This window comes from Orycteropus afer, unplaced genomic scaffold (genome assembly GCF_000298275.1).
Source record: "Orycteropus afer afer isolate SDZICR_OR568_19922 unplaced genomic scaffold, OryAfe1.0 scaffold00718, whole genome shotgun sequence".
In the NCBI taxonomy this organism is placed as follows: domain Eukaryota; kingdom Metazoa; phylum Chordata; class Mammalia; order Tubulidentata; family Orycteropodidae; genus Orycteropus; species Orycteropus afer.
Window position 1 is genome coordinate 535,022 of NW_006922305.1, and position 16,201 is coordinate 551,222.

Here is a 16,201-nt window from a genome sequence, read left to right on the forward strand (position 1 = left end):
TGGGGTTTATTAAGGAAGTAATAGGCTACGACTCAGGTTCAGGAACACACTCAGAATACAATTCTTCAATCAGGACAGTTTCCCCCTGCTATGCCCTCAGACACACCTGTCTGGCCCTTGGTCTCTCTGGTCCTCAGCCTCCAGGCCTGGCCTTTGTCCTGCTTGTGCAAGTGTTACAAAGCTCTTTTAGCTCTGCCGATAGGTACACCTAGCTGCACCCCACTCCACCAGAAAACCTCCTGCCCAAGAGCACTCAGCTTTCTCACTCTGTTGGCTGGAAAGGCTACTGCTCTGTCTCATGCTTTTGGTTGTACTGTCACCATCTCTCTGCCAGGGTGTCTCAGTCAGTCATCTCTGCCAAGGAGGTCCAGCACAGGGATCTCAGGTTCAAGGACATGCTCCACTCCACCTCCAGCTCTTCTCTCTTGATGGCAGTAAGATGCCCCCTCGCCTCTGTTGTTGTTGTTGTTATGTGCCGTCAAGTCAGCCCTGACTCATAGCGACCCCTCCTTTGGTTTCCAAGGCAGTATCACTACGGAAGCAGGATTTCCCAACCTTCCTTCCGAGGAGTGGCTGGTGGGTTTGAACCGCCAACCTTCTGGTTAGCAGTCAAGTGCTTTAGCCACTACACTACCAGAGCTCCTCCCCTGCCTCTAGGAGGGCTCATTTAAAGCCTGGCAGAGTGACAGAACTAACCAATTCTCACATTAGAGTTCCATACACCTTATTTGCATGATCCCACCCAATAATTTGGCAGGAGTCACAAAGACCATGGTTAGAAAAGCCATACCAAGTAATTCACTACACTGTCCACACACACACACAAGTACACACATATCTGTACATCTGTGTATAAACATGTGTTTATGTATGTACAGGTCTACGTATGTGTGTATATTTAATCACCTATATGCCAGGAGATACATGAATGTAGTGACATCAGAAAAACAGAATATACTTGTATGTTCAACGTGAGTCTTCATAGCCAACAGCAGAATTCACAGTGAAAAGATCCCAGATGTCGGAATTACAAGAAAGTACATGGTGAGTAAGTGTGTATAATATGTGGAAAGGATAAAAAAAACTACAAAAAAAAAAAGTCTGAAGAGCAAGACACAAGATGATTACATGATTTGGGAAAAATAAATAACACACAAAAGCAAAAAGATATCCATACGTGTGATGCAGTGAATTCCTCATCTGGCTCTTCTAGCCACAGTCTTTGTGACTCCCCCCAAATGACTGGGTGGGACTGTGCAAATGTGAGGTGCTTTGTGGCCCACCAAGGGGATTGGAGAGCTTGTTCATAATGGCAAGCTTATGTGGATGGGATCATGAAAATAAGGTATATGTGGGGAGTGGTCAGTTTTGCCATCCATTAGGATTAAAATAAGCCATCCCAGCGGTGGAAAGAGGTATCTGAACACCATGAAAATAAGAAGAGCCAGGAGTGGGGCACGTCCTTGGCCCCGAGATCCCTCAGCTGAGGTGGTGAGAAGGAGTGGGGCAGAGAAACAGCAGTGGAGGAAGCAAAAGGAGCAGAACCAAAACACTGACATGAGACAGAGCAGCGGGCTTCCCAGACCATGGAGTGAGAGACTGGAGTTCTTTTAGGCAAGAGGCTTGTTGGAGTACTGGAGTGCCTCCTTGACCACTTATTAGCAGAGCTATAAGAGCTTTGTAACACTTGTCCAAGCAGGGCAGAGGCCAAGGGGCCACGGGGCCAAGAGGGTGATGCCAGAAAGAGGTGTGCCTGTGACACTGCTAAGAAGCTTTGCAAAAAAAAGAAAAAAGAAGGTGGGGACCAGGTTTGCTGGTCCAATAGAGCCTGGTGAAACCACTGAGACTATGGCCCCTAGCTGCCCTGCAGGTCTGGGATTGAACCCACACCTGTGGTTTCCAGCCAAACAAAGTACAGGCAAGTGAGTTAAACATTTACCTCAAGTAGACACACACCCTGGAGAGAACAATCATGGGAGAAGGAAGGGCTGCTTATGCACAGGGAGACAGCTCAGGGCGCAGAAGAGTATGGAGGGATGGACATTGGGAGGAGGTAACCATGGGGAGGAAGTGGGAGGGGAGCGGTTGCATTGTAAATTTTGGTCAATGACATGAGACAAAGTATATGTGAACTGCTGTATGAAAAGTGAATTTGCTCTGTAAATCTTCACCCAAATCAAAATAAAATTAAAAAAAAAAAAGTGCCCATTAATATAAAAAAAAAAAAGAAGAAGCTTTGCTATCGAACAACTGCATCCAAAGTTGTTCCTGATCCTGAACTGTAGCATGCTACTCCCCTAATAAAACCCATAATCGTGAGTACTGTCGGTGAGTTCTGTGTGGTCACTACAACAAAATATCACACCCAGCAGAGAAGTAGAGAGTGCCGTGGGAGGGAGTTGATGTTAGAACTGGTAAAAAGGTTGGAGCGTGGTGGTATGTGTGACTTTGGCCTCATAGGAATCAGCCTTGGGCTGCTGCTGTTGATACTCACCCTCTGTGTTAGATTGGGTTCTCTAGAGAAACACAAAAACCAACAAAGCGTATATATATATATATAGAGAGAGAGAGAGAGAGAGAGAGAAACTTATCTTAGGAAAATGGCTCACAAATGTATAGAAGCCGGCAAGTCCAAACTCCCTGGAGGAAACTTTGGGCTGGCAGCAGCCTTAGCTTCTGCAAGAGCAGCGGGCCGAGAAATTCAAGGCTGGCAGGCAGTACACTGGTTGTTGACGCCAACAAAGACGAATCCAAGATCTCCAGGCCTAGCGGTGGGCTGCTCACTCACAGAAGTTTCCACACCAGGGTTCTAATCCCTCAAAGAATGTCTCTCTTCTCAGGATGTCCCTGGATATCTTGGAAGCAGGCCACACCCCTAGGGAAACTCCCCTTGGGCAGACTGGCCACTCAGAACACAGTCATCTGATCCCATCATGGGAACAACCACACAGAACTGGGGTCCAGCCAAGTTGACACACAGCTCCAACTATCACACCCTCTTAACCTATAGTGAAGTTAGAGGAGGTCAGACGCCACACCCATGTCATTTTTACAGGATAGAACAGAACAGAACAACAATGTCTAACATATCTGCAACTTCAGAAACAGAAAACAGAATAAAGGCAAAGTTATAGCCAAAGATATTGCTCTGTACTCAAAAGTAATTTTTTACTGAATGAAGTAACTGGCAGAAGACTCTAAGACAGCTCCACGATGATATTCACACCCTTGAACAGTCCCCTCTCCTTCACAGGGGCTGCCCTCATGATGTCCTCCAATCCAACAGAATATGGCAAAAGAGAGCTAGTGTACATATTACATAATGTGGTACAGTGAATTACTTAATATGGCTCTTCTAGCTGTGGTCTTTGTGACTCCCCCCAGATGACTGAGGAGAGCTATGCAAATGTGAGGGACTTTGTGGCTCACCAAGGGAACTGGAGAGCTTGCTGATAATGCAAATAAGGTACATGGCACCTTTGTAGGGTGAGACCATGGAAACAAGGTGTATGGAACTATAACATAGGGAATGGTCAGTTTTGCCATCCTGCTAGACGGGAAAAGGAGAGGTGGGAAAGGGGGATCTCACCACCATCAATAGAGAAAAGCAATGAGTAGAGGGCATACTTGGATCCAAGATCCCCGTGCTGAGGAGACAGCAGAGAAACAGAACCAACGGAACCAAGAGACCAGCAAGACACAGTGCAGCGGGCTTGCCAGCCCACAGAGCAAGAAAGCTGAGTGCCTTCGGGCAGGAGGCCACCTGCTAGAGTGGGGTGCACCGACCAGCAGAGCTAAAAGAGCTTTGTAACATTTGCTCGAGCACGGCAGAGGCCAGGCCAAGAGGCTGAGGACCAAAGAGAGGTGTGCCTGTGAGCATGGCGGAGGGGAAGTTGTCCTGATTGAAGAATTATATCCTGAGCAGTCCTGAACCTAAACTGTAACCTGCTACTTCTATAATAAACTCCATAATTGTGAATACTGTCTGTGAGTTGTGTGTGGCCACTGCAATAAATTACTGAATCCAGCAGAGAAGTAGAGAGTGTCGTGGGAGGGACGGTTGGTTTCAGAACTGGTGAAAACCATTGGAGGGTGTGGCATACCCGACATTGGCCTCATAGGAACCAGCCTTGGGCTACTGTTGATCATGGTTCTCTCTCCCCCTTGTGAAGTTAAAGGAAGTTGGACGACACCACCCCTATGCCCTTTCTGCAGACATGTAACTTCCGCTTGCTGGTTTTAATGAAGCAAGTTGTCATGCTGGGGAGGACCACATGGCTAGTAACTGGGGCTACCTCTGCCCAACACTGAGGTCCTCATTAACCGACTCCTGCCCACAACCAAGTAAGTAATTTAGTGTTGATCCTATGAAACATACATATTCTTGATCCTGATGTTGAAGACAGAGTCTAAGTTAATTTCTCTCCAGTTCCTATATTTCCTAACGTATATTCTTGAGATGAGCTGAACTGGTATTTTATAGGACTCTACAAATCAATGAAGGAACAAAACTCAAACCACCAAACCCAATGCCATTGAGTAGATACCGACTCATGGTGATCACCCACTGGATTTTCAAGGTAGTAAATCTTTACAGAAGTAGATTGCCCTATCTTCCTCCTGCGGAGCAGCTGGTGGGTTTGAACTGCTGACCTTCTGAATAGCAAGCAGTCAAATGCCTTATCCACTCCACCAGAGCTCCTTATGAGGGAACAAAGGAAAGCATAAAACAACCAGAAGTCACCCGAACCTTGACCATTTTCTTTTGTTCTTGAGATGAGGTCGGCAACTGGGACGCTTTCTCTCTGTATTTTCCTTTTCTGTTCAGATATCTTAGCCTGCGGTGAAGGCTGTCCCCAGAAAAGACAACACCCAAACCTGGAAGCTCTTTGTCCTTCCTTCAGTTGAATCTCTTGCTGCTGGGGAGTCAGAACCTGTAGGCTGAAGGGAAAATTCAACGTGAGTACTACATTCCCTCTGGGCCAAGATGCTGTCAATGCACACATCTTAACACAAGGACCCCATAGTGTTCACTGTCCCTTCATTTGCTGCCCCAAAACATTTTATACTCCTGAGTAACAAAACCTAATTGTGTGTGTGTGCGTGACTTTCACCAGATGACTGGGTGGGACTACACAAACATGAGGTTCTTGCAGCGCACCAAAGGGATTGGTCAGCTTGTTAATAATATAAACAAGGTACATGGCGCCCTGGTGGGGGTGGGGCCATGCAAATAAGGTGTATGGAGTCTCAATGTGGGGATTGGCCAGTTTTGCCATTCCACTATAAAAAGAGCTCTCCTAGAGGCTGAAAAGGGGATTCACTATTACCAAGAAAGTAGAGCCAGGAGTGGAGCATGTCCTTGGACCCAGGAACCATGCACCAGACCACCTTGACCCAGGGGACAGGAAGAGCTGCAACACCAGGCAGAGAGACTGCAGCAGCAGAGGCAGCCAAACCAAGAGATGGCACGAGACAAAGTGGTGGGCTTGCCGGTACATGGAGCAAGAAGGCCGGGGTCCCTCTCTTCACACCTGTTGGCAGAGCTACAAGAGCAGCTGAACACTTGCTTGAGTGGGCAGAGGACGAGGCCAGAGAGAAGTGTGCCTGTGGCATGGCTGAGAAGAAGCTGTCTTGATTGAAGAAGCACATCCTGAGTTGTTTCTGATCCTGAATTGTAACCTGTTCCTTCCCTAATCAACCCCATAAGAGTCAACATTGCCCGTGAGTTCTGTGCAGCCACTGCAACAAATCATCAAACCCAGCAGAGAAGCAGAAGGTACTGTGGAAGGGACGGTTGGTGTCAGAAGTGGGAAGAATGTCAAGGTGGTGGCCCATCTGACCTTCATTGCACTGGAGTCAGCCTTGGGCTGTTGATTTGGATCCTCCTCCCCTCTTGGGAAGGTGGAGGAGGTCAGAGGCTGCCCCCATGCCCTTTTTGCAACAACAAAATAAAGATGTATCAATAAGTACCAGCCTACCTGTCCAGTTTGTATTGAAGAATTAAGCCAAAGCATCTTAAACCAAAATCAAAACCAAACTCACTGCCATCAAGTCAACTCCAACTCATAGCAACACCTCCTTGGATTTCCAAGGTAGTATCATTTTCCTTCCAAGGAGTGGCTGGTGGGTTTGAACCATCAGCCTCCTAGTTATCAGTCAAATGCCTTAGCATTATGCCACCAGAGCTCCGAAAGCATCATAAGGATAATACAAAAACATTACAAAGACAGACAAAAAATTAAGGTTATTTTCAGACAACACGATCGTGCATATGGAAAGGACATGCAAGGAATTACATGTTAAACAGAAAATGTGCCCCCAGGAACCAACATGGGGCAATCGACTTCCGTAAAGATTTCTAGCCTTGGAAACCCAACGGGGGTCGCTATGAGTCAGAAAGGACTTGATGGCAATAAGTTTTATTTATTTTTTTAACAACCAACCAAAAGCAGATTTTACATACATGTGGTTTTTGTTCTTGTTAGGTGCCGCCGAGTTAATTCTGACCCATGGCGACCCTGTGTGTGCAGGGTAGAACTGTTCCATAGGATTTTTGAAGGCCTGATCTTTCAGAACTGACCACCAGGCCTGAAACCTGAGGGGTTTCTAGGTGGGTTTGAACCTCCAGCCTTTCTGCCAGCAGTCAAACGCTTTTACATATATATTTGGCTGGAGCTGCTCCACACACTCCATGCCATCCCTAACACAACCAGTGGGAACTGGACCCACAGGGGCTTACTAGTAAACTACGAGACAGCTCATGTTGCCAGAGAAGAAATGATTCATAAAATGGCGATTCTGTCAGCAAAGCATAAAGTGACCACATATCTGAAGTTCTGTGGGTCACAGGGTGTCCCACACAAAGGCTCACATCAACTATAAAACCAAAGTCAAACTCACTGACATTGAGTCGATTCCGACTCATAGGGATCCCCACTGAGTTTCTCGGCTGTATGTACATCGTTATGGAAGTAGATCGCCCCATCTTCTTTCCGCTGGGTTTGAACTGCTGACCTTCTGGTTAGCAGTCAAATGCTTTATCCACCATCCCACCAGAGCTCCTGACGTTAACTAGGGACGTGAGGAAGCAGCCCCAGACCGCTGGGCTGCGTGGTGGACCCGTTCCTTGGTGAGGAGTTAACCAACTACCGTCCGGGGACGACACCTACTTCTGTCCCAGCAGCCGAGGCTCTGCGGCTCTGGGCTTCCAAAGTTTCATCCTCACAGTCCTCGGTACCACAGACACTGACCACCCTCACGCCCTTACTAATGCGCCTCCCACTTCCCCGGGCCCCGTACGCAATTCCGAACCCGAACCAGGCACCGCATCCTTCGTAAACAACCCCTCCACTCGGTACGAGCAGAGTGACGCGCAAACACCCGGAGCCCTGACAGTCGGGACAGCCGGAATCGTTGCCAGAGGCGCTCCCCCACGTCTGAGCCCAAGGCGCCGACTCCCACCTGCTTCCCCTCAATTATCTGCACCCCGACGCCCCCCTCAGGACCTCCACGGTCCTCACTCCTCCACGTCCACACATCTTTCACCCCCTTCCAAGGACAAAACACACACTTACCTGTTTTTTTTTTTTTTTTCCTGAACCATGAAGAGTCTCTAAAAGTTGCACTTACTTCCGTGAATTGCTACAGCTTTCCGACCGCTCACGCGTCAGCCTAGTCGCCTACGGGGGCCGGCGAGGGGCGAGCACTTTTGGACGTGTACGGACAAGGGCATTTCCGGCATGGCCTTAGGTGGTAATATGTCTGCGCCCTGCTACATCTGCAGGCTGCCATAGTTGAAAACCCGCCGTACCATTGTCTTGTTTCCTGGCTCTTCCACCCTTGCAAATAATGGATAGATTTTCAGTGGGTCACACTTTGGAGAGAAAACATGGCAGGTATTCAACAGGAAAATTAACAGCAGATTATTTTACTTTAAGGTTTTTCCTATCCACAAAACCAAGTATTAACCATAAAAGGCCTAACCCAAACTGCAAAATCCTGCCAAAAACTGCACTATAGCAGTGTAAATTGATCTTGTCCACTACCTCCTGATTTAAATCTCAAAAAGCAGCTAGGTTGCAGGTGGGGGGGAGGCCCAAATTATCACTAGCAGGCCAGAAGCGACCTGAGAATCAGTGGATCTCCGAAAGTTGGGGAAGGCAGGGATTAACCAACCAATTTACGATTACTCAATGGTTGATATGTATTTCTCCCTCCCCTTCTCTTTATATGCTTCATCATATCCAGCTTCTTTAATCCATTTCCTTTTTCTGGCATCAAAATCTATATACATCCCAAATAACTCAGTATAAGCCTTTGCTCCAGTTTTGGTGAGATCCAATTTTTTTTTTTTTTATTGTGATTTGGGTGAAAGTTTACAGAGCAAATTCATTTTGCATACACCAGTTCATACACATTTTATTTAATGACTTTGACAGCAATTTCCCACAATGTAACAGCTCTCTTCCCACCTCCTCCTCACAATGACCTCTTCCCTGTGCCGTTCCCTCCCATTCACTCCTGCCCCCCAAGTAGTCTCCCGGTGCATACACTGCTCTTCTGTTCTCCCAGGATTGATCTCTCCAAGGAGCGCATCTACCTGACGTAAATGTTCAGCGCATAGGCCTGTCTATCATTCGGTTGGAAGCCACAGGAGATCCGATTATTTTTAACACAGGGAACAAATTCAGCAGGTTGAGTAGAAAAATAACATAGCTGCATCTTTTAAAGACTACATTGTTTTAGTGAAAACACTAGAACGATGCTGTGCTAGAAATTAAAACATCAATTTTATTGAAGCAATAGAAGCATTTCCAAATGGGGAGACACAGACGTCCATGCAAGGTTTTGCGATGCTCTGCATTTGTAGCGAGAACCCAAACCCACTGCCACTGAGTTGATTCCAACTCATACTGAACCCTACAGCACAGAGTAGGACTGCCCTATAGGTTTTCCAAGGCTGTAAATCTTTACAGAAGCAGACTACCTTAGTTATCTCCCACGGAGCAGCTGATGGGTTTGAACCACTGACCTTTTAGGTTAGCACCCCAATGTTTTAACCACAGTGCCATCAGAGTTTCTCGTAGGGAGAAGAGTAAGGGTTTTAAAAGGTGTGGTAAACAAAGGGTATGTTTTTGAAGGGGACAAAGCATGAGGAAAGTTACAAAAGTTTTGATCAACTACAAGCTTAAATATTATCAGTAGGCTTTTTGTTGCATTCTGAGGTTGTTGCGTCCTGAGAGTTGTGTAACAAAGCATTCTGTCAGAAGCTACTTTCCTGCCACATTTATCTCCTTCTCTCAATAAACTTAGTCTCTGCCATAGTTCCAAATTCACAAACAACTAGTAGAAACTGTCCTGGAGCAACATCGTGGAGTCAGCTTAATTAAAAGCAAAAGAGGTTTGTTGAGGGATAGAGACAGTCTAGACCAGGGAAGATGTCTAAAATCACACAGTGAAGATGGCTGCTCTGCCAGGCAAGGAGAAAGGAAACACTTTTGCGTAGTTGGAGCAGGAATTAAAAGTTACAAAACTATAATTGGCTGAAAGGCAATCAGAGGAGTCAAAGGTGGACTATCTAAAAGTGGGGCTTTAGCAGGGATACAGGGTCGACACCTAAGTGGGGTGACATGACTGGTTAAGTGTACGTAATTGGAAGCATGTGTGTTCTTCAGTTTATAACACGATAGTCACAGGACAGTGGCAGGACAGGTTTTTCAGGCAGATTGTTTTCTCAGTCATGTCTGTTTATGGGGCTCCATTGTATAGACTGATTGATAAAGGTATGCATCAAGACCCTTTGGGTGTAAGTTAGCACGTCTTTACCTTTTATTTTTATTTTATTGTGGTTTGGGTGAAAGTTCACAGAGCAAATTCATCCTCCATACAGCAGTTCACATACACTTTGTCTCATGACATTGACTGTAATCTCCCACAATGTAACAGCTGTCCTCTCACTCCCCCCACCCCATGGTCACCTCTTCCCTGTGTCCTTCCCTCCCCTGCACTCCTGTCCCCTTGGAGCTGTCTCCCTGTGTATACATAGCCCTTCTAGTCACCCATGATTGAGCTCTCCAAGGAGTGTTATCTACCTCAGGTAAATATTCCGCTCACATGCCTGTCTTTTGTTTGGTTAGAAGCCACAGGAGTGGGCTCAATTCCAGACCTGAAGGGCAGCTAGGGGCCATAGTCTCAAGGGTTTCACCATGCTCTATCAGACCAGCAAAACTTGTATGTGTTTGACCATAGTGGAAAGACCCTCTGGGAATAGACTGTGATATCCTGCATCTGCCAGAGCTCAGACAAAAAAAATGTTTCCTTTAGGGTATGTGGTCAGCATCAAGGTTAGAGGGACTGCTGATAGAAAAGGCAGTTTGAAAATTCAACGTGGATTCTAGACTCATGTCAAGGCTTTAAAACGGTGTTAAGACTCTGCTTTCAGACTCCTCTGTTTACACACACCAAATGCCTCTGATTTGAGCTCTCGTACAGAAATACTGGAGAATCCTAGTGCAAAAAGGGTGGGGGAGCAGCGCTGACCTCCTCCAACTTCACAAGGGGGAAGGCGGATCCACAACATTACCAGCCCCAGGCTGATTCCCATGAGGCAGAGGTCAGACATGCTGCCACCCTCCAACCTCTATACCAATTCTAACACCAACTGACCCTTCCACAGCAGACTTGGTAGAAGTTGATGGCAGCATGTCTGACCCAACAGGAATCAGCCTCGAGCTGCTGACCTTGATCCTCCTCCTTGCTTGAGAAGTTAGAGGCGGTCAGACTATGACTACTCTGCCATGCCATTTGCGGTACAGTGAATTACTTAGTATGGCTCCTCTAGCCACGGTCTTTGTGACTCTCATCAGATGACTGAGTGGAATTATGTAAATGTGAGGTGCTTTGTGGCCCACCAAGGGGATTGGATAGCTTGGTAATACCTTAAAGAAAGTACATGGCACCCTTGTGGGGATGGGACCATGAAAATAAGGTATATGGAAGCCTAATGTGGCTTTTGCCATCCCAGTAGGCTGAAAAGGAGACATCTCAGAGGTGGAAAGCAAGGATCTCACCAGCATTGAAGGAGAAGAGCCAGGGGTGGGGTGCATCCTTTGGACCTGAGATCCCTGAGCAGAGACAGCAGAGAGATGGCAGCAGGAGAGGTTTGCAGAATCAAGAGGTCAGCACAAGACAGAGTAGCAGGCTTCTCGGCCCATGGAGTGAGAAAGCTGACTGCCTTCAGGCAGGAGCTTGATGGTGGAGTGGGGTGCTTCTCGGGGTACCTACTGCCATAGCTAAAAGAGCTTTGAAACACTTGCCAGAGCAGAGACTAGGCCAAGGAGCTGAAGGGCAAAGAGAGTTGTGCCTATGGGCATGGTTGAGGGGAGGCTGTCCTGATCAAGGAATTGTATCCTGAGTTCCCCCTGAACCTGCACTGCAGCCTGTTACCTCATTAATAAACTCCATAATCATGGGTATAGTCTATGAGTGCTATGTGGCCATTGCAATGAAGCATTTAACCCAACAGAGAAGAAAACGCTGTTGGAGGAATGGTTCTTACCAGAATTGGTAAAGAGATTAGAGGTGACAGCATGTCTGACCTCAGCATCATAGGAATCAGCCTTAGGCTGTTGATTTTGACCTTGTTCCCGTGAAGTCAGAGGATGTCAGAAGATGCCTGTCTCCACCACCAGGCCCTTTCTGCACCATTTTTACAACTATACTGCCAGATTGACCAACTGCATAGTGAATTGCATCCTGGTATTTCCTGACCCCACATTGTAGCCTTTTAATTCACTCATAAACATGTAACTGTGAGTATGGCCTGTGAGTTGTGTGTGGCCACTGTAACAAATTATCAAATCAACAGGGAAAAAAGGAGTGTGCATATGGTGTCAGAAATGGTGAAGACGTTGGAGAGCAGAGGTGGTATGAATGCTCACCCTTACCTCATAGGAACCAGTTTTGTGCTGATACTAATTCTTATGTTTCATCACATTTTTACGCAAACATTGTGCATCTTCTACCTTTGTTTGGCAACTACCCCATGAGGTATTTTCAGAAGCACTGCTAAGCCTATTTTTTCCTACATGTTGCTGTGAAAAAATAAAATAGCATAGCTCACTTATGAAAGCAAATATGTCACAGATACAGGGAACAGTTGGTAAACAAATGCAGAAAGGGGGCATTATTGCATAATAAAAGTCTTATCATTATGACACTACAGTTAGTGTCAGAAGTGGAATTTGGTGAAATGTCTCCTGACTAACTGCAGCACAGGGTTTTGGAAGAGAAGGGATAGATGGGCATGAGATGAGAAACTTGATTCTTGGATGGTTATTTTGGTTGTTACCATATGTAAGGGTAAAAGAAAAGGAATAAATGTTATATTGCATCAGAAGAGAGAAAGCCACATCTGGAGTGGCGTGGGGTAAAACCATGGCAGGTTATGCAAGATGATTAACAGAGGACCAGGTCTTTTCTTGTTGGATTCAGCCAGGAATAAAAAAGTAACAACCAAAGTACACATACCAATAGGTAATATAGTAAGGGAGTGGAAAATGTAAGATGAAACCAGAATGTTTAAAATGTTTTGTTCATCTGAATCTACTATAAATACTTGTCTAATTCCCACCAGCCACTCCTCGGAAGGAAGGCTGGGCAATCTACTCCAGTAGTGATACTGCCTTGGAAACCCAAGGAGGAGTCACTATGAATAAGGTCTGAATCAACAGCACATAACAACAACAACTGAAAGAATACTTTCCATAACTGGAGTTGTAAAACAGACCTGAACAAGTGATGAAAATCATTATCAGGCACTGTAAGAAACAGAGAATGTGTAACTCCACCTTTTAAGCAATACTTATTGGAGATGCTAATAGTGGGAATAGCAATGAGTCTTATGCCAAAAACCCTTGAGATCACATTTGCATTTCAGACAGTCATATTGGACTTTGACCGATAACAGGATGACTGAAGACTTGATGGAGTGACCAGTTGTTTGGTGAATGAATAATAAAGGGATGTCTGTGTGGGGCACAGCCCTGTGGATCTGAAGGGTGTATCAGAATAGGAAATACCAATGATCATCAGCAGAATCTCCTTCCATGACTGGAAGTTAATAGAAGCTGGTTAGTGGACAGGGTGGTATTCTCACTTGAGGTGACCACCTGGGTCCACAGGACGAATGGAAGTGGAGAAGGAACTGCAGCAATGGAGAGATGAGCTTGAGTTTAGACATGTTCCTCAGGCTCTCACTTAGAGTTGAGAGACAGAGAGATGGGGCCAGCAGGTATGAACTGCAGGGGGTTGTGTGCAATTCCAAGCCTCCATCTGGTAGGCATTAACGTAGCCCCAGGTGAATGAGGATAAGATGACCTGGTCCCAAGTGAAGGAGGAAGAGATTTTTGAAAACACAAAATTGGAATAAACGTTTTTGTTGTAAATTGAGTGGCTTGCTCTGGGTCAAACTTTGCTCATGAAAGCAGGTGCTCAGACTTCCAAGTAGACAGAAGATTCTTCAGACCATGGGACATGCTTTTCTCAAGTACCGGTTTGACGGGAGTGGGCAGTTCAAATACCGGCTGTCTAAACCTGGAAGAGATACAGCCATGAAGTGACTGGCTTGCATGCTTTCATGAATGTGCTTACATTAAAAATGAGGGGAATGGAGAGATCCACACTGCAGAGATTTCTCTTTATCTGATGAGTCTGGCGAAAAGAGGGTGGGAGAAGATATTGATATGACTATGATTCAGCTGCAATGACAGCTAAACAGAGGCCACTGTCATTGTGGAGACTGTAATGTCAAAGCCTGGGTTAAGGAGGGCATATGCAAAGCTAGATTAGTGGAGTCCATTAAGAGTTTTTTTTTATGTTCCTGCATGGCTGGTATCTCATCTCAGTGGCCTCATCATGAGAGTTTCTGCCTTAGGGATGAATTGTTGACTGATTTGGACTAAGATTTTAATCTTACTGGGTAAATGTATGAGGAGGGGAAAATAACCCTGTGAATGTTAAATATGTGGAAGAACCAATGACAAAAATGACAAAGGTGGTCTGTGGTGCCAGGAGCTCCTTTATGTGACCTTCTGCCTTGGTTCTATAGGAAACAGCTTGGGAGATTATATTTTACCCTCAATCTTAATTCTTAGAAGGAACTCTTAAGGAGGGCAGTGTGTGTGTGGGGGGGGACTTTCAGGTTGTTTTCTATCCTGGTTTGTTACTTTTGCCCTGGTGATCTCCTGGATTGACTCACATTTCCTGGGTAAACTGTAAACAGTTGATGAATTGACATTTTTGCCTGGAATTAACAAGAGCTGAGTTGATTGACATCTCATGGGTCATGAAGAACTCTCTGAACTCTGGTATGGTGAGGGAGTCCTGCTTTGCCTCTAATGAGGATAGGGGTATATAAACAGCTGAAATACAGAAGATTGAAAAGCCCTCTGGTTGAGAGAGATGCTAAAAGTTGGACTGGCAGAGAAGCAGAGCCACAGAGGAGTAAGTAATCCTGAAGCTGCTATGTTGGGTATAAGCTGGCTCCATTAGCAGCAGAGAGGCCAATGGCAGAAATATCTGAGGGCAGAGTTCTGAAAAAGGCGAGCAGTTGACTAGGTCCTGGTTGGAAGCTGTCATCCTCTGAAGAAAGGTGGTGTTGTGGTGAAAAAACTACAAGTCTGTTTAAAATTGAAAAGTTTGTTACAGTGAGAATGTTTTGCAAAACGAGGACAGAGTTAAGAAGCTTTTGACAAAATGCTCCCTGGGGCTACAGAAATGATGCACTTAAGTCTGCATTATGCTGGTGGACTCTGTTAACACAGAAAATCAAAGAATTTGTTGAAAGAGTAAAGGATCACAAGCAAAAATGACAAGTATTATTAGGCTTAAAGAGAGAAAAATGATTTAAGTACAGAAAAGCTGTAAGTGTGTGCAAAAAAGCCATGGGGGCTGTATTGTCTGATGTTTCCTAACTTCAAGAGAGGGAAAGAGAATCACCTTCAGCAACAACAGCCCAAGGTTGATTCCCATGATGTGGAGGTCACACATGCCTCCACTCTCCAACCTTTTGACCAATTCTGAAACCAATCACCCCTCCCACAGTATTCTCTACTTTCTCTGCTGGGTTTGATAATCCATTGCAATGGTTACACAGAGCTCACAGACAACACTCACCATCATGGATTTGTTACGGAATAGGTTATAACTCACGATCAGGAATGCTTAGGCTACAGTTCTCTGATCAGGAGAGCCTCTCCTCAGCTGTGCCCAAAGGCAGGTCTCTCTCTCTGGTCCTCAGGCCCTTGATCTGGCCTCTGCCCTGCTTGGGCAAGTATTACAAAGCTCCTTTAGTTCTGCTGTGAATGCTTAGAGGCATCCCACTCTGCCTGTAAGCCTCAGCCTGAAGACACTGGGCCTTCCTGCTCTGTGTGTCAGCAAGCCTAGCTCAGTAGATAAATGGCCAGAGGCACCCTGCTCCACCAACACGCCTCCTTCCCAAGGCACTCAGCTTTCTTGCTCCATGGGACGCCCACCACTATGTCTTGTGCATTTTTCCCCTCTCCTCCTATCACCTATTTCTCTACTACTGCTTTTGGTCATCTCTGGTGTCATATCCCTGTCTCCCGGATCGAGGAGGTTCAGCACAGGGATCTCAAATCCAAAAGGTGCACTCCAACCCTGGCTCCTTCTAGACCCTAGTGATATTCCCCCCTTTCAGTCTCTGGGTGGCTCATTTTAAGCCTAGCAAGATGGTAAAACTGACCAAATACAGCAAGTTCCTACCTCCACAAGTGTGCCATATACTTGTTTACCTTAGTAGCAAGCTATCTATTTCCCCAGGTGGGCCACCAGCAGCTCACATTTGCATAGCCCCCAACAGTCATCTGGTGGGAGTTAAAAAGATTATGTTTAGAAGGGTCATATTAAGTAATTCACTGCACTGCATTATTTCATCCACCGATACGAAGTCAGACTTTCATCCATTTAATTGACACAATACAACACTTAATATGTATGCATTTGGTTTAATATCAGCTTATATCTAAATATCAGTGCACATATTTATTTATAAGTGTTTTAGGCTTTCCAATTTCCTGCATATGATTTCCCTCAGCATACTTTTTAACTAGACAATGAAGTAGATTTTTTTTTTTTTTTTTGCTAATCACTAGCCCCAGTGAATGTATCTAAGTTTATG

General features: G+C 45.7%; 1 protein-coding gene across 1 annotated transcript in view; it reads right to left on the reverse strand.

Moving 5' to 3' along the window:
* LOC103211293 (zinc finger protein 577-like) overlaps positions 1 to 7,332 on the reverse strand; it is a 20,186-nt gene extending 12,854 nt beyond the window's left edge. Inside the window, exon 1 of the mRNA XM_007957236.1 lies at positions 7,303 to 7,332. Within this exon, the coding sequence (XP_007955427.1) occupies positions 7,303 to 7,332 (30 nt within the window). The remainder of the gene's footprint in view (positions 1 to 7,302) is intronic.
* Between the last annotated feature and the right edge of the window lie 8,869 nt (positions 7,333 to 16,201).